The 26341-nt window shown below is 38.2% G+C and overlaps 1 protein-coding gene across 1 annotated transcript in view; it reads left to right on the top strand.

Moving 5' to 3' along the window:
- Nucleotides 1-26341, top strand: part of rnf123 (ring finger protein 123) — a 166419-nt gene that overhangs the window by 55065 nt on the left and 85013 nt on the right. Inside the window, exons 32-35 of the mRNA XM_083534394.1 lie at nt 10408-10547; nt 13892-14080; nt 15365-15440; nt 21322-21406. Coding sequence (XP_083390520.1) covers nt 10408-10547; nt 13892-14080; nt 15365-15440; nt 21322-21406 — 490 coding nt within the window. The remainder of the gene's footprint in view (nt 1-10407; nt 10548-13891; nt 14081-15364; nt 15441-21321; nt 21407-26341) is intronic.

Below are 26341 nucleotides of genomic sequence, written 5' to 3'. Positions count from 1 at the left end.
GAGCTCCATGCAAAATCTCACCTCATGGGGTAAGGATGATTCTGAGAAAGGTGAGGGATCAGCCCAGAATTACACAGGAGGAGCTTGTTAATGATCTCAAGCGATCTGGGACCACAGTCACCAAGAAAACCAATGGTAACACACCGAGCTCCCTCTGCTCAAGACTGCACATGAACAGGATCGTCTAAAGTTTGCCAATAAACAGAAGTCTTGGGAGATGAGAGCAAAATTGAGCTCTCTGGCATCAACTTGACTGAACAAACATGGAGAAGGAAACCTTCTGTTACTCTGCTAAAGGTGCAGGAAGACTTCACCACATGAACGGGGCCATGAACTGTAGAATCTTGGATGAGAACCTTCTGGTCTCAGAACACTGAAAATGGGGGTTTGATGATTTCTTTCAGGATGACAATGACCCAAAACATACTGTCAAGGCAACAATCTGATGCTCCTGTAGCCCATTCCAGGCTTGTGCAGGTCTTTCTTGTCCCTGAAAACCTTTGACAGCTCTAGTCTTTCCCATGGTGGTGGAGAGGTTTGAATGGAAGAGGTTGATTATGTGACGGGTGTCTTTTATACACATAAAGAGTTGATATTAGAAGTTCTTTCCTAAAGAACAGGACCAATTTGGGTCTGTGGGAGTCAGAATTCTTGCTAATTTGGTACAGGATCAAATACTTATTTTACTCGACCAAATACAAATAAATTTATAATCTTTCTTTAATGTTTTTTTTTTTTTATATATATATATATATATTTTTTCTCTTTCTGTTAAAATAAACCTACCATAAAAATTCTAGACTGTTCATTCTTTATAAGGGGGTAAACTCACAAAATCAACAGGGGAGCAAATGTTTATTTCCCCCAAATTATGTATTTCTTTTTTTTTTAATTCACTTATGTTTTTTTTCTTTCCTATTTATTTTTTTTATATATTTTTTATCTACATTATTATTTAGAACACGTTTATTTTATTTATCTTTAATTTTTTATTCATTTTATCAAGTTTAAGTAGAATTAGAAAAATCTATTGTTTTTATGTTATTATTTATGCTTACATTAATTTTTTTATAATTTAATTCTATTCGTTTTTAACTCGACCTGTTTAGTTAACACGATTTTATTGTTATTATTATTATTTTTTTTTGCTTATATATTTAGGATAATTTTAAACGTTGTAATATTTTTTTTTATACATTTAGGAAACTTGTTATTTTCAAGCTTGGTCAACTCCCAAATGGCCCTTTTTTTCACAGAGTGCACTACATGTGTGATAAAACACTATTTGTGATTGAACCCCAAAAAATATAAATGTGATCTGATTCATTTGACACAGAAACTTCTCTCAGTTGTAGCATCAGATTAAGGCATTGGCTCTCTTATCTGTGTTTGTGTGCACAGGCACTGATGTCTCATGATTAATGGCTCGGTCTGAGAGGAAGACAGGATAAAAGTATTGGCACTCTTATTAATCCAAATGAAATATGTAGTGTTATTTGATGGGAAATAGGATTATGGGTAATCTTTTTTTCTTTTAGTTCTAAAATGTGTATTCCTTTTCCGAACCATGGTGTTGACTTCGATAAGTGGCTATAACTACAACACCGTCTCCAAAAAGCTCCCGAGCTTCTGTCCCTCTGTTTTTTTTTTTTTCCTCTCCACCTTTTGTGCTAGTTTTTTTTAGCTACTAGTCATTGCATTCTTCTTCTTCTTCTTCTTTCGGCTGCTCCCATTAGGGGTCGCCACAGCGGATCATCCATCTCCATACCACCCTGTCCTCTATATCTGCCTCTTTTACACCAACTACCTGCATGTCTTCCCTCACCACATCCATGAACCTCCTCCTTAGCCTTCCTCTTTTCCTCCTACCTGGTGGCTCCATCTTCAGCATTTTTCTACCAATATAATTCATGTCCCTTCTCTGCACATGTCCAAACCATCTCAATCTCGCCTCCCTCACCTTGTCACCAAAACATCCTACATGTGCTGTCCCTCTAATAAACTCATTTCTAATCTTGTCCATCCTCGTCACTCCCAACGAAAACCTCAACATCTTCAGCTCTGCTACCTCCAGCTCCACCTCCTGTCTTTTACTCAATGCCACTGTCTCTAATCCATACAACATCGCAGGTCTCACCACAGTCCTATAAACTTTCCCTTTCATTCTTGCAGATACTCTTCTATCACAAATCACTCCTGTCACTCTTCTCCACCCACTCCACCCTGCCTGCACTCTTTTCTTTACTTCCCTAACACACTCTCCATTACTTTGCACTGTTGACCCCAGGTACCTGAACTCCTCCACCTTCTCCACCTCTTCTCCCTGCAACCGCATCACTCCACTGCCCTCCCTCTCATTCACACACATGTACTCTGTCTTACTCCTACTGACTTTCATTCCCCTTCTCTCCAGCGCATATTTCCACCTCTCCAGGCTCTTCTCAACCTGCTCTCTACTCTCACCACAAATCACAATATCATCTGCAAACATCATAGTCCAGGGAGACTCCTGTCTGACCTCGTCCGTCAACTTGTCCATCACCACTGCAAACAGGAAAGGGCTCAGGGCCGATCCTTGATGCAGTCCAACCTTCACCCTGAACCAGTCTGTCGTACCTACTGCACACTTTACTGCCGTCACACTGTCCTCATACATGTCCTGCACCACCCTCACATACTTCTCTGACACACCTGACTTCCTCATACAATACCACAACTCCTCTCTCGGCACCCTGTCGTACGCTTTCTCTAAATCCACAAATACACAATGCAGCTCCTTCTGTCCTTCTCTATACTTCTCCATCAACATCCTCAAAGCAAATAAGGCATCTGTGGTGCTCTTCCTCGGCATGAAACCATACTGTTGCTCACAGATGGTCACCTCTTCTCTCAGCCTGGCTTCCACTACTCTTTCCCATAACTTCATGGTGTGACTGATCAACTTAATTCCCCTGTAGTTACTGCAGGTCTGCACATCTCCCTTATGCTTAAAGATCGGTACCAGCACACTCCTTCTCCATTCCTCAGGCATCCTCTCCCCTTCCAGAATCCTGTTAAACAATCTGGTTAAAAACTCCACTGCCATCTCTCCTAAACATCTCCACGCTTCTACCGGTATGTCATCTGGTCCAACCAACTTTCCATTCTTCATCCTCTTAATCGCTGCTCTCACTTCCTCCTTACTAATCCTATCTACATCCTGCTTCACCAACTCCACATCCTCCAACCTTCTCTCTCTCTGATTTTCCTCATTCATCAGCTGCTCAAAATACTCCCTCCATCTTCTCAACACACTCTCCTCACTAGTCAACACATTTCCCTCTCCATCCTTTATTGCTCTAACTTGCAGTACATCCTTCCCAGCTCGGTCCCTCTGCTTGGCCAATCGGTATAAATCCTTTTCTCCTACCTTAGTGTCCAACCTCTTATACAGTTCCTCATATGCCTTTTCCTTGGCTTTCACCACATCCCTTTTAACCTGCTGCCGCATCTCCTTGTACTCCTGCCTACTTTTCTCATCACTCTGTCGATCCCACTTCTGTTTTGCCAATCTCTTTCCCCTAATGCTCTCCTGCACTTCCTCATTCCACCTCCATGTCTCCTTGTCTTGCTTTCTATTTCCAGATGTCACACCAGGTACTTTTCTAGCTGCCTCCCTCATCACTCCTGCAGTAGTTGCCCAATCATCCGGCACCTCTTCAACACCACCGAGCCCCTGTCTGACCTCTTCCCTGAACCTCACACTACACTCTTCCTCCTTCAGTTTCCACCATCTTATTCTTCTTTCAAACCTTACTTTCCTTCTTCTTCGCCTCCAAGACCATCCTACAGACCACCATCCGATGCTGTCTAGCTACACTGTCCCCCGCCAACACCTTACAGTCTCCAATCTCCTTCAGGTTGCATCTCCTACACAGAAGATAATCCACCTGTGTGCACCTTCCTCCACTCTTATACGTCACCCGATGATCCTCCTTCTTCTTAAAATACGTGTTCACCACTGCCATTTCCATCCTTTTAGCAAAATCTACCACCATCTGCCCTTCCACATTCCTCTCCTTAAAACCATACCTACCCATCACCTCCTCATCACCTCTGTTCCCTTCACCTACATGCCCATTAAAGTCTGCCCCAATCACCAATCGTTCTTTCCTAGGTACACCATCTACCACTTCATCTAATTCACTCCAGAATCTTTCTTTCTCCTCCATCTCACAGCCAACTTGTGGAGCATAGGCACTGATGACATTTATCATCATCCCTTCAACTTCCACCTTCACGATCATCACCCTATCAGAAACTCTCTTCACCTCCACTACACTCTTACTGTACGCTTCCTTCAGAATCACCCCTACACCATTTCTCTTCCCATCCACACCATGATAAAACAGTTTAAACCCACCTCCAATGTTCCTGGCCTTACTCCCTTTCCACTTGGTCTCCTGAACACACAACACATCTACCTCTCTCCTCTCCATCATATCAGCTAACTCTCTCCCTTTACCCGTCATAGTACCAACATTTAAAGTACCAACCCGAACCTCTACTCTCCTACACTGCTCCTTTTCCTGCCGTCTCTGTAGACGCCTTCCTTCTCTCCTTCTCCTCCTTCGGCCAACAGTAGCCCAATTTCCACCGGTACCCTGTCGGCTAACGATACCTGTGGCGGTCGTTGTTAACCCGGGCCTCGACCGATCCGGTATGAAATTCTCATTTGTGATCCGCATATTTGATTTGGCACATGTTTTACGCTGGATGCCCTTCCTAACGCAACCCTCCCCATTTACCCGGGCTTGGGACCGGCACTAAGAGTACACTGGCTTGTGCCCCCCTAATGGCTGGGTTCTACTAGTCATTGCATTACTTATAAATAAACTTTATGGATGAAAGTACTGGGACACCTGACTTTTCCAAAAGGTGATACTTTACAACAAACCTGCATGACAATATGCACAAAACCAGCTCCATGAACATATTCTTTACATGGGTTGGAGTGGAAGATCTCAAGTGGCTCTGACCTCAACCTTATTGAGCATCTTTGGGCTAAATTCTAATGCTGACTGCACCTCAGGCCTTATTACACCATATCAATACCTGACCTTACCAACACCCTCTGGCTGAATGACCACAAATCTCTTCAAGTACTCTCCAAAAGCTAGTGGAACATCTTCTCAGAAGGGTGGAGGATATTAACAAAAAAATGGGGGCTGAATGTGGACTGTAAAGTTAAAAAAAACAAGACACAAGAATGTCTTTATTTTAAATGCTGACAGTCCTCTTGTTATGGATTTGCATTAAAGTGTCCCTTGGAGCTGCCTTCCACTGAGGTGTTTCTGTGGTGTAATGCAGACGAAGCCGATCCACTCGAGTCTGTATTTTTTTAATCTAATGAAGAACATTGGGAAATCGATTTTAGAATAGCAGGTTCTACTAAACCCTAAAACCAATGTTTTTGAAAATAAATAAATAAATAAATAAATAAATAAATAAATAAAACGAACAGGCTACAGCTCCCCCTGTGCTCATGTCAGAATAAACGCTCTCAACACTTAATGCTCTGTAATTAGGAATTACCCATGCTTTTCATGTCATCAGCACTGAAGCCCAGGAGGGGAAAAGATGAGCGCGTTTATCTGATTATATCCGCTGAGCTGTGAATACGCCGCCAGGATGGGTACACGTGCGCCCTGTTTTGTTTGATTCTATTAACGACTGCAGATACGCCTTTGTGTCGTTAATGAAATCTCTGCGTTAGATCTATAAGGTTAGTGGAAGGGGTGGGATTCAGTGTGATGTTGACTGTATCAGACAACAGAGTTAAACTTCAATTCAAATCCTGCATCTCTTATTTGCTTTATATGCCTCGCTATCTGCTTTGTACCAGATACGAATATAGACTTCAGAACAGGGAAAAAGGGGCCGAACCCCAAATAATAACAAATAATGAAGGTTTTAACAACCAGTCATTGGTCAGGAAATTAGGAGATAAAGTAAGGCAGTCTGGGTTATTCTTAATTTGAAGTATGTGAAGGAGGATGATCTCAATAGCAGCACAATTTCAATCAAAATTTCTGAGTTGTAAAAGTTTATATAAATTGATAAAACTGTACCTCAGGGGAGTTTTGCAGGGAAGAAGAATCTGTCATTTCTGTGGTTGGGGTAAAGCTGGGTGAATACATTTCCTAAGCTGATTCTGATTGGTACTTTCATAGACCTGAGTCAGATCTATGAAAATTAATTATAAAAAAATCATACAATGTAATTCTCTGGATTTTTTTTTTTTAGTTTCTGTCTTTTCGTTGATAATTACAAATCTCTCCATTCATTTATTTGCCCCACTGTAGCCAGGAATCCAATTGGGGCAGAAGAAAACATCAGAAAATTTAATATTTTTGCAAAAATCAAAAAAGTATTTGTAGTTCAATTCATACAGAAGCTTTAGCTCATGGTACGGCATTTTTAGATGTTCACAAATTGACCTTCGATCCTTGGACATCTTTTGGACAGCGTCCAAAATTAGGTTGTTTTCACCATAGTATAATTTACAGCACCGTAGCAGGAGGATGTGCAATCTGCCAGTATGAAATATTGTACAATATATGCGTATGGAGACTCATATAACCTAATAGGGGTTTCTTAAAAAAAAGAACAAAACAGATGATAATAAATAAATAAATGTAAATAAAGGTTTTTACTAAACATCAGTAGAAGAAAAATATTCAGGTATATCTAAAAAATAAATAGATAGCAAAAACTAAAACAAATTTCAATCAGAAATTAAAATAACTCTGAAAATAAACATTCTTTTCTCATACACATTTTTCCTTTCAAAATTCCATACTTTTCCAGACACAAATATGCAGAATTCCCCAAAGATTTTTACGACCATATTTAATATCCGAAATAATTATTTTAAATTCCGACTATAACACGTGTTTCGTCTCTAATGAAGTAATTGTACTTTTACTTGAGTAGAATTTTGTATTATTTTTTTCCACCTCTGTATAAAGTAAAACTGCTGGATTTTGTGGAGAGGCATTAGGGTCCGCTTTCACCCCACTAGCAACTGACCTGATCCCTTACCTCCTGTAAACGGTTGTGTCAAGTGTAGTCCTCTCAAATCACCTCACATGGGGCAACAATGACAGGACAATTGTCCACCTGCTATAGGAAAATTAAATCAAAAGAAAGGCTTGAACTTTCAAATTAAACCCTCCATCTGCAAAAATTGGAGAAGTGCCCTGTCCTTGCTATCTTCGCCTCTGTGTCTTTCTCTTTTAATCTCTTGCTTTGCTCGCTGTTGTGTTCTTTCTTTTGCCCTTTTAAACTCTATTGTCCCAGTGGGCATTGAACAGCATGGTGGGACTCACTCAATCTAATTAAACATAAAGGTTATTTCTGTGTTAAATGACCACATCGGGCCTATCAACTGATTAGCTTTATTCAGAGCTTCGTTTAGAGCGTTCGGTGCCGCAGTCCTCACATCGCTCTCTTTGGCTTTTAGCATGTCTGCTCAGGGTCTTTACTACAGGTCGGCTTGAATTACCCAGAATGCTTTGTAGTGCTCTTTTGTCTGAATGTTTGTAAAAGAGCAGGAATAACACTGGAAATTGTTCCCTGAGTTACTTACTATTGAAATGTGTACATATGTGTGTGCATACTGTATCGTATAGCATATAGTGTTCAATTTGGGTGATTCACCCTTAAGTGGACAATTTCAAGGGATACTTGGCACATTTCTCCTTCATCTTAAACGCTTTTCCACAGATTGTTGAATATATTTGCTTTGTACGTACACAACATCTACTAGGTTGACTTTCCTTGTTGTATGATCACCTTATTGCCAAGTATTATTGGTTGCATTTGTCATTGTGTACTGGTGCTAAAAATATACAAACTATAAAAACTAGGAATATAAAATAGATCAAGATGAAATAAAGATGAAGTCATTGTAACTACATTACCAAGACTTCGTCTGAACATTATAACTACATTGTAGTTGCAATACGTCACAGTGTGGACTAAAATAACTGTGGCTTTCGAATACGACGACGCATTTTTAGTCATTGCGCCTCGACCTTTCAAAGAGCCGTAAAATAAATAAACGGCAAGCGGGAAATGACGCCGGTTGATGAGCAACTTTTGGAAAATCAAAAGTGTCCTGACTGTTACACCCATAAATTATGTGTGTTAATTAAAAAACAAGGTTGGAGATGATCCTCTCTTTACTATGATAACAGTAATTCTTCTCTTCTTAATACTACAGCATACTAACACATTCCAGGCAATTGTGTGCTATTATGTACCAGTTTAGGAAAAAAAAACAAATATAGATACAAACTCTGTGAAGATCCACTATATTTCCAAATGTATTGGATCACCTGAACTTTCCTGCTATATGTTGTTCTTTTCCAAACCGTTACCACAAAGCTGGAGGCACTCAATTGTGCAGGACGTCTTTAGATGCGCTGTAATAAAATTTAGCATTCACTTAAACTTGGAAACCCAAAACCTGTTCCAGAATGGCAATGCCCCTGTGCACAAAGTGAGCTCTTTGAAGATCTGGTTTACATGCTTTGGAGAGAAAGATCTTGAGTGGACTGCTATAGAGCTCTGATCTCATCCCTACTGAACACCTTTGGGATGAATTGAAATGCTGACTGCACCCCAGGTCTCCTCACCTGCATCAGTATCTGCCTTTTGTAACACCCTTGTAGCTGATGAACACAAATATCCATAAGCACACTCCAAAGTCTAGTGGAACATCTTCCCAGAAGAGTGGATGGAACTTTAAGAGCAAATTGGGACTAAATGTGGAATGTGACGCTCAAAAATCACATACTTATGACCAGGTGACCCAATACTTTTGGAAATATAGTGTATGATTTACATGGGTTGGAGTGGAAGATCTCCTGATATAGATCTCCGACCTCAACCCCCAGAACACCTTTGGGATGAATACGAACGCTGTATGCAGTACCTGACTTTACTATAACACCATTGTGAATCTCCACAAATCTCCACAAACACACTTCAAAGTCTAGTGGAACATCTTCCCAGAAGACTGGTGGCAACTATAACAGCAAATGGGGAATAAATGTGGACTGGGATGATTCAAAAATACATACAAATCTTAGGTTTGCTAACTTTGACCCATATACTATGTAAAGCATTTGGTGATCATTTAAATAATACTTGACATATTGGGAATCAACCTGCAGGAACTTACTGTGGATGTATTTCACATGATTGTGGTTCATATTTTTCTTCATGCGTATCTGTAAGTGTGAATGTGGATGTAAAAAAAAAAAAACCCAGAAACTGGATCATTTTAATTTGAATTGTGATTCATGATTATTAAATAATGTTTTGCAATCTGTTTGAATTAACATAAGACAGGAATCCATTTGTACACTACTCATAAAGACTGCACTGTACATTAACAAATCTCCATACTGTACACTTACATCGTTGTTCGTGATGCCTTTTACTGTTAATGCCTAGTGTTGCACATTCTCTTAATGTTGCACAAATTACGACATTTTATCGAATGTTGTCTTTTTTGCACTGTTATGATCACTGTTATGATCACTTTTCAGATTATACCCTTCTGTATTTATCTTTAAATTCTGCACCATATACAATAATATTTGTAATATTTATGGCACCTTTGCACTCGCAGAATGCATTTATTGTGTTTGTATATATATACAATACTATGTATATTTATATATTTATATTCGATCTATTTTCTTTATATTAGGGGTTTAACGGTACACAAAATTTACAGTTTGGTATGTACCTTGTTTTTGTAAGTCACTGTTACATTTAAATTAAATTTCGGTACAGTTCAGGGAAGAAATGCAAAACATTTTATTTATTTATTTTTAATTTTTTTTTAATAACACAGTTTATTATTAACACTTGTTTACAAATGTAATCGAATAAATCAAATAATTGCAAAAAAAATTTTCTTATATCAATTAAATTGCGTAATCAATTAAATTGGCACAAATTCAATTGATTTAATAAAATTAAATATGTAAATAGTTTACATTTGTTACGCCCCATTTGGGTAATAGAGACGTGTATATAAGTGCGTGTGTGTTTTTACATTCAATATGTAATTTTCTAAAGATATGTTTTACTTAACTGTTCTACTTATTTCAGCATACTTTAACAAATGTCTTTATTCCCTCCCTCCTTCATTTATTCAATTAATACATTCTTGAGGAAACACAGATTTTAACTGTGTTCCACATATATGAAGGATTGCATTCTGTATAATTTCGGTACGAATACGTGCACTGTTACACTCCTAGTTTATATACATTGTTATTTGCACGTCTTGTTAGATTGTTAGGTACAAACCACATGTTTTTTTCAGATTCTTTTTTGTTTTTGCAGAGCCTTGTCCCTCCCTCCTGCTCCAGAGGCATATGGCGGAGCTCTTGAATCAGGACAAAGAGATGGCCGCTAGCTTCCTCAACAGCGTCCTCAACCAGCTCAACTGGGCCTTCTCAGAGTTCATTGGCATGATCCAGGAGGTAAGAAAATATCTATGAATTCCTTTGTGGCCCTGTGGAGCCCTGTGGTTTAATGAAATATTACAGCTCTTTCCGGACACGAACTGCTTGAAACTTGTAAATTATTCATAGCTGGAAAACTTGTAAATTATTCATAGCTGGAGTGTTCAATTGTATTGTCATTACTGTCACCAGTTGGTGGTGTGGATTAGTCTTTTCCATTTTAAGCATCCGAATTCGCATACAAATGACGAGGCAATTTTTTTAGGACTTGGTGACTGTTTTGGTGATCGAGCATTTGTGTCTTTGCGGTGAAAAAGTAAAAAAAAAGTATTTTGTCAATCTATGCTAAATTTTACTCCAGTAAAAGTGCCCCAGTTAAACTTTCACTTGATTGGAAGTACAAAAGTATTTGCCTTCAAATGTACTTAAGTATCCAACATACTATGATTTATTATGGCTATAATGTTCCTATTATTATTTTAGTCACAAGACTCTTTGCTTAATCAACTCAGGTTATCGGAAAAGACATTAATGTTACTCTTAGTGCAACAATCTATTATTAGAATGATAATATTTACTTAAACACTGATCTGTTAAAATGATCAAAAGTGCCAAATCCTTCTTTAAAAGAATTGCGCTAAAAAGGTCACAGGTGTTGTGGCGACTGACGCTGCACTGTATGAGGTGGTATCAAAACGTTTTGCTTTTTACAAGAATGTAATGTATTTATCTAGATTTAAACGCTATCACCTTTAAAATAGTCCCCTACAGCACTCCCAGGATTCCTGCCACTTCTGGAATGTTTCCTGAAAGTCTTCTTTTTGTAGCGCGTAAAAGCACCTTCTGCGATTGAAGCCGGATCTCCGCAACGGTGTCAAAACAGTGACTTTTGAGGTGGATCTTCATTTTCTAGAAGAGGGCAAAGTCCACAGGAGCCGAATCTGGCGAGTAGGGTGGATGCGGAAGTGAGATCAAGTGAGATCAAGTGGATCGTACTCCGGTGATCATCATGAACGAGTTGCTGAATAATTTCGAAATTTTTGGGGGTTGAGCTCGTTGAAGGTTTTCCTGATCTCTCGTCGTCTTCCAGTGATGTTTTTTCCGCTCTTGAAGAGCACACGTCACTCAAAACACCCGCGAACGACTTGTTGCAGCAACACCGTATGTCAAATGTCTCATGTCAAACGTCTCTGTGAAAGATTTGCCCAGTTTCACGTTCATTCTTTTTTAACTTGCTGACCATGATGAAATCGTAGACGTGGTAACGCACGTGGTCAGAATAACACCAGTCAGCACTGCTAGTCTCGAAAACTCTTTGATACCACCTCGTATGTTAGTGTAAGTAGATACCACCAAACGGCAATCAAAACAAGTTTAAACAGAACGTGCTCTACCCTGATTGGTGGCTTGCTGAAATGGAATTACTTCCAGAAAAACGACAGATCATTAATGCATCATGAAGCCTAATAAAGGTCTCATCCACCATTTTAAATATGTCTCGTAAATGTCATTCGCTTTTCCGGTACCCTTTTTCAAGACAGTCAAGAGTTTTTCACCTCCCCTGTGTATTGATTATGCAGTCATTTTGTACCATACCATTGCATACATGACCTCGACTTCAACGTCTTCTCCAAGGTGTTTCTTTTCCACACTGACTCCTGGTTTTTCTCTCTAATTTGATTTCGTCATTATTGAAAGACGCCCATAAAAACAGATTTTTTTGGGAAAAAAAAGCACGCTTCCTGCCTTTCACAGTGTCATTATGTGCTATGGAAGGCTTTTTGACTCTCTTGGGAAATTGTGGGAAAGAGCAGGACTCCCCGGTTTGTCCGGTAGCGAATTAGGCTCCAGCAGGGGAGCTAAAAAAGCACTCTGCTCAGCCAGAAGCATCTCTTAACACAGCAGTGTTTGTGGCAGACAGACCGTACCGGGTCTGCATTTACTGATTGGGCTTGATAGTCTGACTTCATGTTTCGCTCTTGCAAGGGCGCCTTCTATCACTGATGATCTCTAATTTAAAAGGCAGCAATCTTCAGTGAGGCACAGTTATTTAGTAGCCTACCTCCCACCCAGAGTGGAGAAAGTAATGAGCTGGTCTAGCTATGTGGTACAGGGGTCTGATGACGAATGCCCCTTCACATGTTCTGTAGCAGAATAGAAATGTTCTTTCAGAGCTTAGCAGAGATGTTAGGTAGCATTTGGTCTTCGAGTTTTTGTCAAAGCCTCAGCTAAGTTTGTGCAGCCTACAGCATCAAGCAACATCACTACGCTGCTGAAGAGGGTACTAATAACCTTTAACTGGTAGGGCAATGAGGTGGTATCAAAAATCTTAGACACCTGGTCTGTTTACATGACAGTATTTTATTTATCTATTTTTACACATTTTGACCTTCAAAATAGTCCCCTTGCACAGTAATACAGCGCTCCCAGCGTTCCTGCCACTTCTGGAATGTGTTCTGGAAGTCTTCTTTTTGAAGCATGTCAAGCACCTGCTGCGATTTATGTGGATCTTCTTTATGTGGGCGAAGGAAGAATCTGGAAAATAGGGTAGGTGCGGAAGTGAGATCACGTGAATCGCTTTCCGACGATCGTTATGCACGAGTTGTGGAATGTTTGGCAGTTCAGCTCGTCGAAGGTTTCAATTTCACGTTTGTTCTTTGTTCTAACTTGCTGTCCATGATGAAATTGCAGGCGTAGTAACACATTGTCAAAATAGCACCAGTTACCATTAGTCACGAAACGTATTGTAGTTGTATTCCAGTAGTTTGGTAGAGCTCCCAGAATGAATAGAGATGTCGGGATTGACATGACTCACAGGATTGATGAAGCTTCCTGGATTTGTAGAGTCCCCAGGATTGGTAGATCTTTCTTGGATTTCTAGAACTCCTAGGATGAATGGAGCCCCCTAGGATTGATGGGACTCATTGGATTTGTAGAGCTCCAACAGTTTTAAACGTTATCAGGATTGGTAAATCTTGCTTAGATTTGTGTAGATTAATGGAGCCCCCAGGGTAGTTGGAACTTCCAGAATCATTAGCACTTGTAAGCGTTTGGAAATCGAATGAGATCCGATGTTGTGCTCTCCTAGGTTGGTAGATATTCGATATTATTTGATACTAAATTGTAAATTGTTTTGCTTAATTTTCCGAGTCATAGTGAGCCCCCTTTTTAAGTGGATTTTCAGCACTGATAAAGCTCCCCTTCATTGCTTCATGTTCAGGTTTGGTAGATACACCAATGGCTGCTAGCTCTCCAGGGTTTGTAGCTCCTCATGAAGAAGCCGGTAAATTTTCATAAGCAGGGTGATACATATACTAGATCATGGTTAACCAATTAAGTGGTAATAAATTGTTTTTGGACAGATCCAGCAGGCAGCAGAGCGTCCAGAGCGTAACTTTGTGGACACCAGGCAGCTTAAGGTGTGTGCCACGTGCTTCGACCTGTCTGTCAGCCTGCTGCGTGTGCTGGAAATGACCATCACCCTGGTACCCGAGATCTTCTTGGATTGGAGCCGACCCTCAGCCGAACTTTTGCTTCGTCGCCTGGCTCAGGTGGGTAAAAACTAAATGTTTAGTATAACAGAACAGATGTTTTATGATAGAATGTTTATAATGTGGCTCATTGGTTTAGGCTCTGGTGTAGTCCACTGTGGGGCTCTTGAGCAAGGCCCTTAACTCCGTCTGCTCCATGGTGTTGTATAGTGGCTGACCTTGTGCTCTAAAACCAACTTCCTCACAAAATGTGGTTTTCTTCAGTAATTATGTACTCTGATGGTAATTCATAGGGAGGTGCATCAGTGAATATTAGGGGTGTAGGGGTACACAAAATACACGTTTCGGTATAATCCTGTGTAGTTTAATTGAAAAAGGATAGCTAAAGCGATATACATGCTGTGTGTGCGTGTGTGTGCGTGTGTGTGCGTGTGTGTGCGTGTGTGCGTGTGTGTGTGTGTGTGTGTGTGTGTGTGTGTGTGTGTGCAAAACCTTTGTTAAGCATCTGCTCTTGGGTTTTCTCTTGTTTGTTTTGCATGTTTTTTAACACTTTATGTTTTGTGTGAAATGTGTGTGTGTGTGTGTGTGTGTGTCTTCCTGTTTGTGTTAATGAATGTGTAAGGAAAGACCTACCTGAAGATTCTCTCTCTGTAGGTGTGTGTTTGTGTGTTTGTGTGTATGTGCGAGGCGTGATTTTTATTTCTGTCAGATATTCGCAGAGGCCACGCCATTGTTTTCTTTCATTTGGTTTTCCTTAGTATCTTTCTTTCTTTCTTTCTTTCTTTCTTTCTTTCTTTCTTTCTTTCTTTCTTTCTTTCTTTCTTTCTTTCTTTCTTTCTTTCTTTCTTTCTTTCTTTCTTTCTTTCTTTCTTTCTTTCTTTCTTTCTTTCTTTCTTAATGCGTTTGTTCGTCCATCTGTCCATCCTTTCATTAATTCATTAGTTTGTTCATCCGTCCGTTTGTTCATCCTTTCTTCCATCCATCCATCCATCCATCCATCCATCCATCCATCCATCCATCCATCCATCCATCCATCCATCCTTCTTTCTTTCTTTCTTTCTTTCTTTCTTTCTTTCTTTCTTTCTTTCTTTCTTTCTTTCTTTCTTTCTTTCTTTCTTTCTTTCTTTCTTTCTTTCTTTCTTTCTTTCTTTCTTTTTCAATTTTTCATAATGTAGACACAATCTTTGTTTAAATTAAATTCACTGCTGCCTCCATTCACTACGCCCAGCATGTCTCCTGAAAGCTTTTTACACCTGCACCGAATGTGTGACAGGCATAAATAGCTCTACTTTAGCACACGTGCTGTTTCATCTAATAACATGTCTTTGTATATCTGTCCTCCAGCTCCTAAACCAGGTGCTGAATCGAGTGACGGCTGAGAGAAACCTCTTCGACCGGGTGGTCAACCTTCGGCTCCCAGGTAACACACACACACACCCACACACACACACACACACACACACACATTCAGAATTATTTAAAATAGTTGGATATTCAAAATAGAGTAGTTGGATGTTTTCTGGAAAAGCACCGCCATCAGGCTCGACCTTTTTATGTTTTTCTTCATGTGTATTATTAGTGTATTATCAGTGTCACTCATACTTAGAGATATGGATGTTGTATTGTAGTGAAGCAGTGAAACTTACTGCATCATGTAGAAATGAATTGCACCAAACTCAGATTTTTATCATTTCACGTGAGAACTGAGAACTCGATATGCTGTGTAATAACACATCAATTAAATGGTTCTGTTGGCACTATTCCCTGGTTCTGACTTCTTTAACATTTTAGTAGAAACAGACTGCATGCGCTAGTTAAAAGCTCCAAAGTCGGCTAAAATGACCGTGTTCTGCGGTGAATAACACTGAGTATCTTCATGGTACCTGTTAGTGAGTGAGATTTATTAGGCAGCAAGTGAACATTTTGTCCTCAAAGTTGGTGTGTTAGAAGCAGAAAAAATGGGCAAGCGTAAGGATTTGAACGAGTTTGACAAGGAGCAAATAGTGATGTCCAGACGACTGAGTCAGAGCATCTCCAAAGAAGTTCCCAGTCTGCAAAAGTGGTCCAATTGAGGAATAGTGGTGAACCGACCTCCGGATTCACATTGTACTTTTTCAGCTTTGTGCAGGTCTAAAATATTGTCCCTGATGTTCTTTGACAGCTCTTTGACCCATGGTGGTGGAGAGGTTTGAATGTATGAGGTTGATTCTGTGATGGGTGTCTTTTATATACATAATAAGTTGATATTAGGAGTTCTTTCTTGAAGGGACAGGACTAATTTGGCTGTGTGATGGTTAAAATTGACGGTTTGTATGTATAGAATGGGATTCAGTTATGCTTGTGTGCATATAAATACATCTCCTCCTGAGTAGGCCTCTGCACAAGTGGTAGGAAAGTGTAACTGCAGGTAAACCGATTACAAGGAGTGTTCGTTGTCCATAACGTCAGCATAATGGACGGTAATTGCTGACGATGGCGGTCACAACAAGGTGCCGACTGGTGACTCAGGTGACGCACAGGAACGTGATATTAAAGACCGCATCTAAGGATCGATTATTATGCTACAATGATTGAACATTTTAAAGAACCACAGGAGCCTCTTTGCTGAGACTGATGAGCTGAATTTAATTAGACTTAGTGCAGTTTTTTTGTAGGTGATCTTTGCCAGCAACTTGCCTTACTTTTTAAACGAAGCCAACAAAAATGCAATAGAAGAAACCCTGTACATACTCACAACCTTTGTACTTTAAGCTGAATTCTGAAGTTTACATTTTTCAATATTAACCTTTTTTTTAATATTTTCAATATTGATGGGTTTTCATGCCAGTCACCAAAGTTAGCCATGAAATAACTTTTTTAAAGGTGAAATGTTTAATAAATAATTTTTTTTGTCTATAATATCCGTAAAATGTCCAGAATTAAAACCGCTACAAACCCTTGGATAAATAAAAAACCCTGGACTTTTTAAGCATTAATGCAGTTGGTATAGCACGTTAATGTATTTGGTTTAGTGTAGATGAGACAGAGGGAGTCAGCGATGCAAACGTGACTGAGAACAGAGACATTCCAGGTTACTGTACATGGCAACTTTTTACTTAATTACATGTCAGAACCCAAACCTTTTAACTTTAACTTGAGTAAAAAAGTGTAGTCAGTATTCCAACTTTTACCAGAGTCGTTTAAAACATGAGTGTCATTACTTCTACTTGAGTAAAGGATGTGTGTATTTTTCCTCTGGTTTATGCGCCCTTGTAAAAGTATTTTTTGTATTTATTAAATGCAAGAATACACTCGTTTATTTTGAGACATGGTGTGGCTGTTGTATTTTGTAGTTTATTTTGATACACTTAAGTTCCCCTGGTGGTCTAGTGGTTAAGATGCAGCGCTCTCACCGCTGCGACCCGGGTTCGATCCCCGGTCAGGGAACCATCCCCAGCCACTCTATGTGCCGGTCCCAAGCCCGGATAAATTGGGGAGGGTTGCGTTAGGAAGGGCATCCAGCGTAAAACAGGTGCCAAATCAAACGTGCGGAGGATCCGCTGTGGCGACCCCTAACGGGAGAAGCCGAAAGAAAGTTTTTTATTTTGATACACTTAAGTTAAAGTATTTATTCTAAAATACATTTTAATGTATCTCTACCCAACCCTGGTGGCAACCACACCTCAGATGTTGTTTTTAACTAAAAATAAAGCTCAGAATTGGCTAAATTGCCGTATTTATGCAATGTCTTTTATCTGTATTGTAAATCAAAATGGTGTAAAAACGGTGTTGTTTAAAGAGCTCTTATAAAGAATTAGAATGTGGGAATATAATTATAAAATTGTAACGCATGCTAATTGGGAGTTATGTGTGATTGTTATATTTAAACCATGGTTTTATACATATTGAGATCCCTGGATTTACAAGTTTTTGCTTTTCTATGCATCATCGCCCCCCTAATTTATGCATATTATTCTTAGCTAAAGCTACCACTTGACCTGACTGACTTCTCTTTTATTCTATATATCAACTTTAATCCAACCCCTTCTCATATCACAATAATAAGAGAGGACAGTCTTATTGCGTTATAACATAACTCAATTTTGCCAGAGGATATTGAACTTCTCCTCAGCCCCCGAGTGCCAATTTGTCAGACATGACATTGTAGAATGACAATATTCATAATGCAAGAATTTCGGGGTGACCCTCTTAGTTCTAAGCACGTAGAGCGACATGTCTTGGGCAAGGTGAGCTGTATATAGATCAGTTTTTAAGCAGCTCGAAACTTCGCCTGTGACATTTTCAGTTCTGCTCTGAGAGACATTTAGTGAAAGCGAAATGCTAATCTGCTTGAGGGAAACACTATAAAGCCTAAACAATAAAAAAAAAGTTAGTGAGATTGAATTCAGGTAGCATTGATAGCATCTCATTTCAGGAACGCTGAATCCTTTTTTCACATTCGACGCTTATCGACATTTCTAGACTGATTTATATCTTTAATACAGACTCTATGGTAAGGTGATTACATTTGCAGGTCAAAGTACCGCTGCATAAGTAAAGAGCTCAGCGTGAATAGGTGTATACGTCGAATGATAAATGTTTGAGGGTGAAAATATTGGACTTGACAGGATCCATCGGTTTCTGTTTACACATAGCGAATAATCTATAGCCTAAATAAATTGCTCTAAATTGATTTTCCACACTTCAGAAATCCAATTATTAGTTAAATGTCAGCTGGTATCGCTTCATCGTCTTCAATGGCTCGAGCCTGGTTTACATTTTAGAGCATGACTGACGCGTTATCAGCAACGCCACACTGGTTTTTGATGCATGTACGGGATCTGCCGCCTTTGTGGCACCACTGCGGGAATCCGTTCTGATTTTTGTCTGTAAACGCTGAGATGAATTCCAATGAAATTGTGTTTATCCAGGCATACAGTAGTAAACACTAGGGGTGTAACGGTACACAGAATTCATGGTTTGGTACGTACCTCGGTCTTTAAGACGGTTTGGGTAAATTTCTCTAGGTTTAGGAGGAAGAAATTCAAAACATTAAATCGTTTGCCATTTTTTATTAACGTGGTTCCTAATAACAGTGAACATCAACAGTTTACATTTTTAAACAATTTTAAATAAAATGTCTGCTTGGTAAAATTATATTTTATAATATTTAAAAAAAAAATTATGTATAAAATAGAATAGAATAAATAAAATTATTGAAATACACTTTATCATATTGATTAAATTAGTAATCGATTAAATTGGCACAAATTAAACTGATTAAATAAATGGAACAATTTTAATTAAATAGTTTACATTTGTTCCATTTATTTAATCAGTTTAATTTGTGCCAATTTAATCGATTACCCAATTAAATTTCTTGCATGCAGAAAACAAATTCTGGCATTGTTGTCTATGTTTTCATGTTTAATAATAATAATTCAACAAATTCGCTTAAAGTTAACAAACTCGCGGGGAAATTCGCAGGGGAACAAACTTGCAGTCTGCCACTTCACTTACGTTTCTGAGAGAACTCCGATTTAAACTGATGTTCCGCATGTAAAATGAGGATTGCATTAAGTACATATGTACACCGACCCGAAATAATAATGTCAACAAAATGTACTACAAGTTGAACATACCTTAATATATATAACTATATTTTTATCAAATTAATTCACTTAAACATTTTTTTTTTGCATCATCTGAAATGCCATTTTAACTGATGATAAAGCTCCAAAGTTAGCTCTTCTGCAAATATGTTCACATTATATTGCATTATATGTGCAAATAACAATGCGTGCTGGTCGTGCTGGTCGGAGCTTTATAGGTTGCGGAGAATGACTACATTTTTACACTTGACCTTGCTGGCTTCTATTTTATTCTGTCTATCACCTTAATCTAAATCAGAAGAAGAGTCAGTAAAGCATAACTCAGTTTAGGTAGAGGATATTAAACTTTTCTTCAGCCCTGATTAGTCAGACTGACATGTCACAGAGAGATTGACAATATTTATCAGTAGCCCAGAGAAACTCACTGTCTTAAGACATTTTTTTATGACAGAAGTGGGACTTAAAAACACACCCCCATTTGGAGATCAGGATCCTCCATTAACCAGGGAAAGGGGGAACTTTACACCTCGTCTCTGGTCTGAACTTGATTGTGATTGCTCCTATTGTCACCCTGGAACATTGTTCTTTTTTCAAAGCTCACTTGATTCTATCAAATTCTGGCACAGTTTCGTAGGTTTTTACGTCATCATGTACAGCCATTAAGAACACAATCTATTTCATTGTTTTGTTTTTTTTTTATTATTATTTTGGTTGGTAATATAAATAGCAGAGAAAATGACATATGCTGTACATCTAAATGCTTTTTAACTTAGCTGCTGGGAATCTCAGCATGGTTCTAGTGGTCCCCAATGCTTCGCGTCATTGCTTTATTGTATGGTGAAGTTGGTTTCCGGTTAGCCCCATTTCAGACGGAATTTCATAGCATTGAGTAGCATGGAATGGTTGCCATGTTGGTTCATTATTCCTTTCACCCAGAATAAGTTTCCATCCTTCCCTGCTCCGAAACAACACCAAACCAATATGCTTCCACTTCTATGTTTGAATGTGGGATTGAGGCAGTCTGCTAAGATCTTCCCTCCTGTTCTCCAACTTACTTCAGTTCATCTGTCAACTTCTTTCCAGTCATTTGCCCGTTCCCTAATTGGCGGCGCGTAAATACAAGGAACACGCATGTGTCTCAAAAACAATAAAACACTTTCCAAATCTTATGACAGACGCCTGTATGTAAAGTCTTATAACCTTCTACAAAGCATTAAGGCAGGGACGAGATCAAAAGGAGCAAACAAAACACAAACGAAACAGGAACCTTACTTTAATACAATTTAATGATAATGATTTGGACTTGTTTGCAACATTACCCTCATAGCTACTGTATAGAATAGTGTATAGTGTATAGAAACTGACGTAGCAATCATTAGGTGCCTTTTGCTTTCCTTTTGCTTGAACACTGTCTTGAAAGTTTGTTATTGAGAGAGTGCATTTTCTTTTAGAAAGTGATCTTTAGTACTAGTCTACTTAACTTCTGGTACCTAATTAGTATTGGCTTTGCGCTGCTTGTAGTGGTTTGTTAGAAAAATATTTTTGGAGTCTTTTTTTATTTGCTTAGTAAATATTTAGTTATCTCATATTTCTAGTGTGTGCTATTTGTTTTATATTTGCTCATTAACCCCAGCTAATGAATGTGTTTTTAATACTCTGAGTATTCATAGAGTTCTTATAGCTGCCTATCTCTGGTTTGTGTGTGCGCAGGACTGGAGAGCGTGGATCATTACCCCATCCTGGTTGCGGTTACCGGAATTCTGGTGCGAGTCCTGGTCGACTCGGAGAGGCAGGGGTGAGTCCTTGACATGCTTGCATCATCACAGCTTCAGACGGCTGCCTTTAATTCGAAAAGAAACTGCACACGGCCTCACGAACGGCCTCTTAGCAGAGCACAAGCATACGTCAAAAACGTTTCGTTTACAGGATGGCCGGTTTTCAGCAGCATGACTTTCCTGTTAGTCTTTAGAGGTTGAGTTTATTTTTAAAGCCCTCGGTAGCTCAGAGGGACTGAAGCGAGTGATACAGTTGTGCTTGTGCGAATGTGTGTTAGTGAGGGAGTGTGTGTGTGTGTGTGTGTGTGTCTGTATGATGGTGCCCTCACTGTTCTTCAGCAGAGTCCAACACTAATTGCTCGCTCTGTTTCCCGCGGCGCTGTCTGACACCTTGAGTAGATGTACACGCATTTCTAGACGTGTTTGTTATGTCAGTTGGATTAGGGGCAGCATGTAGCCTGTAGGTGCACTCATTTATTTTTTTTCAAATCCCAGCTACACCAGCTGCCTCTCCTGGGCCCCTGAGCAAGGCCCTTAACCCATTCAGTAGCTGCTCAGTTGTTTATACATTTAAGTCACTTTGGATAAGTTCTGCCAAGCACCATAAATGTAAATGTATACGATGCCCTTGAACATTTAAACTAGGAGAACTGATCTTGTTCCAGCATGACAATATGCACAAAGCTAGCTCCATGAAGATCCGCTTTACATGGGTTGGAATGGCTGATCTCAACCTTTACAACAACTTTGGGATATATGTGAACACTGTATGTGAACACTGACTGTACCCCAGGTCTTCTCACCTACAACAGTACCTGACTACTATCATCCTTTTGGCTGAATGAACTCAAATCTCCACAAAAACACTCCAAAATCTAGTGTATCATCTTCCCAGAAGAGTGGAGCTTATTATAAAAGCAAACGGGTAATAATTTAATGGGAGCTTTAACCCCTACCTGAGAGAAATGTGACTATCAGCCTATCACATTTCTGGATTGCTCCAGGATTGGACTTTTATTGCAGGACATTTTTATTCAAGAAACTTTAACGAGTCTGGATGATGCATAGTAAAGCTCAAAGTGTCTTCTTTCTAAAGATACCTAAATTGTGTATGCAACACGCTGTTTTCAGGAACTGTTATCATTTTAATTTAGGTCCCGGAAGTCGGGGGCCGGAAGTTAAAAAAGGACATTAAAATCTTATAGTATATTTTCATGCATCGACCTGCAAATGAGGCTTGAAATCGGCGGTGAGAAATTCCTATTGCTGTGTAAACATTACATGGATAAGCTCCACAGCAGGTGGTGAATCCGTCATCTGTCTGGGACTCATCAAAACCCGTTGTTTGTTTCAGCGCTTGTTTATCAGTGTCTGGCTGCCAGGATTCAAAAGTTGTTTGAGGATCTTTACAACTGTTGCATGGTTTTTCCAGTAAAAAGGCTATTTGTAATAGTCTGCCACTTCACACTTTCAGTCTCACGCAGCAGGTAGCGTTGCCTTTTCACAGCTACTGGGGTCTTCACAAGGTTTGGTCAGAAGGTGTTGATGCATTTCTAAAAAGTAGTGCTGGGCAAATTGCAGGTTTGTCATCAGGCCGGTTGGAACATGGTATCATTTTTATAGTACCACAGGGTTCTTACGCATTTTGGAAAAGCATGAAAAAGTATGGAATTCGATTAGTATGGAAAAAAGAAGTATAAAAAAAATTCGTGTTTCCATACTATCATCCTATTCGTTTTTCTAAAATATCAAACTAAGAATTAGTAAAAAAAAAAAAAATATATATATATTTTTTAAACAGATGCTTCGTCTACACTAATCCAGATACATTTAAAAAAGGCTAAAAACCTTTACCTTTTTATATATATATATATATATTTACATTTATTTTACTTTTCATTTACTTAAAAATGTGTCCTTGTTTTTTAAAACCTTTGAAGAGTTTTTGTTAAAAGACTTTAGTTCTGTTTTGTAGTTTCTGGGTGATTTGCACTGGAACGATCCTTCTGTTGTTGTAGGATTTACAGTTTACAGGTTTACATTTCAAAAATGAAATTTAAAAAGGGACGATTATTAGAATTTCGTTTTTCAGAATCGCAGTTATAAAATGCTGTGCACTGAACGTGTTTTGGTGTCTTATCATTTGACTTTAAATATTTTAATGGAATTCTACATATTTGAGTCTGGAAAAGGATGGAATTTTGAAATGGAAAATGTGTCGGATTCCCGAGTAACAGCTGTCACATGGACTGCAATCAGTTTTATATTAAACCGATTTGAAATATATTGTTATTCACAAAAAAAAAAAAAATGAAATGTCGATATGGTGATAAAGGTTTTTCCTGTGAGGACGTAATAAAATATTTCAGTCAGAAGTGTTTTTAATAGTAATAGTTATAGAAGTGGCCATTTCATTTATTAGAGGAAGGGGAAGTGGTAGCTCCCTAGTTAAGATGTTGGACTTCTTATATCCCAGCACTACCAAGCTGCCACCTCTGGGCCCTTGATCAAGGCCCTTAACTATTCATATGTGTGAAGGAGGTAATTGTAAATCGCTCTGGATTAGGCCATCTGCCAAATGCCATAAATAGAAAGTCGTGAGACAGAGGATGTTGAGTTTCTCCGTAACAAGCTGCAATTCTTTGGCTCGCTAACTTTGAAAAAATAAACTACAAGTAAGTAGTTGATAACAGTAATCATTTAATCCATGAATATTCTATGACCCTATATGTAACTAGAAACTCAAGTACAACGCTTATACAATTTTTTTTTAGAACAGTGTAGTAAAGACGAATCATCTTATCATGATTATCACGTAGAAAATCCATCAAAACCGTACTAACTAGCCCTCCCTAGATTTATATTTTTATCAATTAAAAACCGGGGTCATTTTGAACCATTTGCTAGTGATAGCGTCTTTATATTCAGCTCTGCATTTCGGCCTGTTAAGCTGAACTGCATTTGATTTAATGGCTCGGATTGTTTTTTTTTTTCTGAAGCACTTCAGCGTCCATCGGGCTCTGCTGACCATTAGCTGCAAGACTTGTTGTGTGGGGATAGAAACTTTGCCAAGGCTCGTTCTTTAGAGCTAATTTTTAGTAAATAAAAATGTGTTGTTTCCTTTTTCCTTCCATCCATTACAGGAGAGTATCTGTGTTTGTTACATGGCTGAAGCTGTGCAGGATTTGTGTGGTGTTTTTTTCAGCAAAAATTGGGGGTCAGTAATGCAGAGGGAGGTCTGGGATGATCTGTTCGGTCATTGTGTCCTCCATTACTGCTCTCATTCACCGGTTTTCGATTTAAAATTTCCGGCCATTTCGCTCTCAGCAATGCTAAGTGTTTGTCTTTTTTTCCTTTTTTTCTTTTTTAAAGTTCTGCTCTTAACCAGACATGTCTGGGAAAACATAATTATTAGCCCATTATGTTTCAAAAGAGGACATTTTATTTCAATTGTTTTTTGTACCCATTGAGTATTATTAGTATTTATCAATGCTGACTAGTATATAAATATTTTCTCTATTTTTTTCTTTATTATATCGTATAGGCTGAATCTTTTTTTTTTTTAAAGGACTATTATAAAGGATTATTATTGTTTTTATTTTTCAAAATCTCAGTACTCTAAATACAAGTTATTTAGTACTGAATGTGAGTATTATGAGGTTATTCACTGCCGAATTAATATTATAAGTTTATTTAATACTCAGTGTATTAGATGTAGAGTATTTTAGGAGCACTTAGTACTGAATGTTATTATTGTAAGGTTATTTAGTATTAAGTGGGTTTTATGAGGTTATCTAATACTACAGTAGTTAAGTAGTATGAAATTATTTAGTACTGGATAGGCTTATGAATTTAGTACTGAATGAGTATTTAGTACTGAACGAGTATTAGAGGTTATTCAGTACTGAATGAGTATTAGAGGTTATTTAGTACTGAATGAGTATTAGAGGTTATTTGGTACTGAATGAGTATTAGAGGTTAATTAGTACTGAATGAGTATTAGAGGTTATTTAGTACTGAATGAGTATTAGAGGTTATTTAGTACTGAATGAGTATTAGAGGTTATTTAGTACTGAATGAGTATTAGAGGTTATTTAGTACTGAATGAGTATTAGAGGTTATTTGGTACTGAATAAGTATTAGAGGTTATTTAGTACTGAATGAGTATTAGAGGTTATTTAGTACTGAATGAGTATCAGGTTATTTAGTACTGAATGAGTATTAGAGGTTATTTAGTACTGAATGAGTATTAGAGGTTATTTACTACTGAATAAGTATTAGAGGTTATTTAGTACTGAATGAATATCAGGTTATTTAGTACTGAATGAGTATTAGAGGTTATTTACTACTGAATACATATTAGAGGTTATTTAGTACTGAATGAGTATTAGAGGTTATTTAGTACTGAATGAGTATTAGAGGTTATTTAGTACTGAATGAGTATTAGAGGTTATTTAGTACTGAATGAGTATTAGAGGTTATTTAGTACTGAATGAGTATTAGAGGTTATTTGGTACTGAATGAGTATTAGAGGTTATTTAGTACTGAATGAGTATTAGAGGTTATTTAGTACTGAATGAGTATCAGGTTATTTAGTACTGAATGAGTATTAGAGGTTATTTAGTACTGAATGAGTATTAGAGGTTATTTACTACTGAATAAGTATTAGAGGTTATTTAGTACTGAATGAATATCAGGTTATTTAGTACTGAATGAGTATTAGAGGTTATTTACTACTGAATACGTATTTGAGGTTATTTAGTACTGAATGAGTATTAGAGGTTATTTAGTACTGAATGAGTATTAGAGGTTATTTAGTACTGAATGAGTATTAGAGGTTATTTAGTACTGAATGAGTATTAGAGGTTATTTAGTACTGAATGAGTATCAGGTTATTTAGTACTGAATGAGTATTAGAGGTTATTTACTACTGAATAAGTATTAGAGGTTATTTA

Source organism: Silurus aristotelis (assembly GCF_946808225.1).
Source record: "Silurus aristotelis genome assembly, chromosome: 28".
NCBI lineage: Eukaryota > Metazoa > Chordata > Actinopteri > Siluriformes > Siluridae > Silurus > Silurus aristotelis.
The sequence above is the reverse complement of the archived record's forward strand: the minus strand, read 5'-3'. Positions and strand labels throughout refer to the sequence as shown.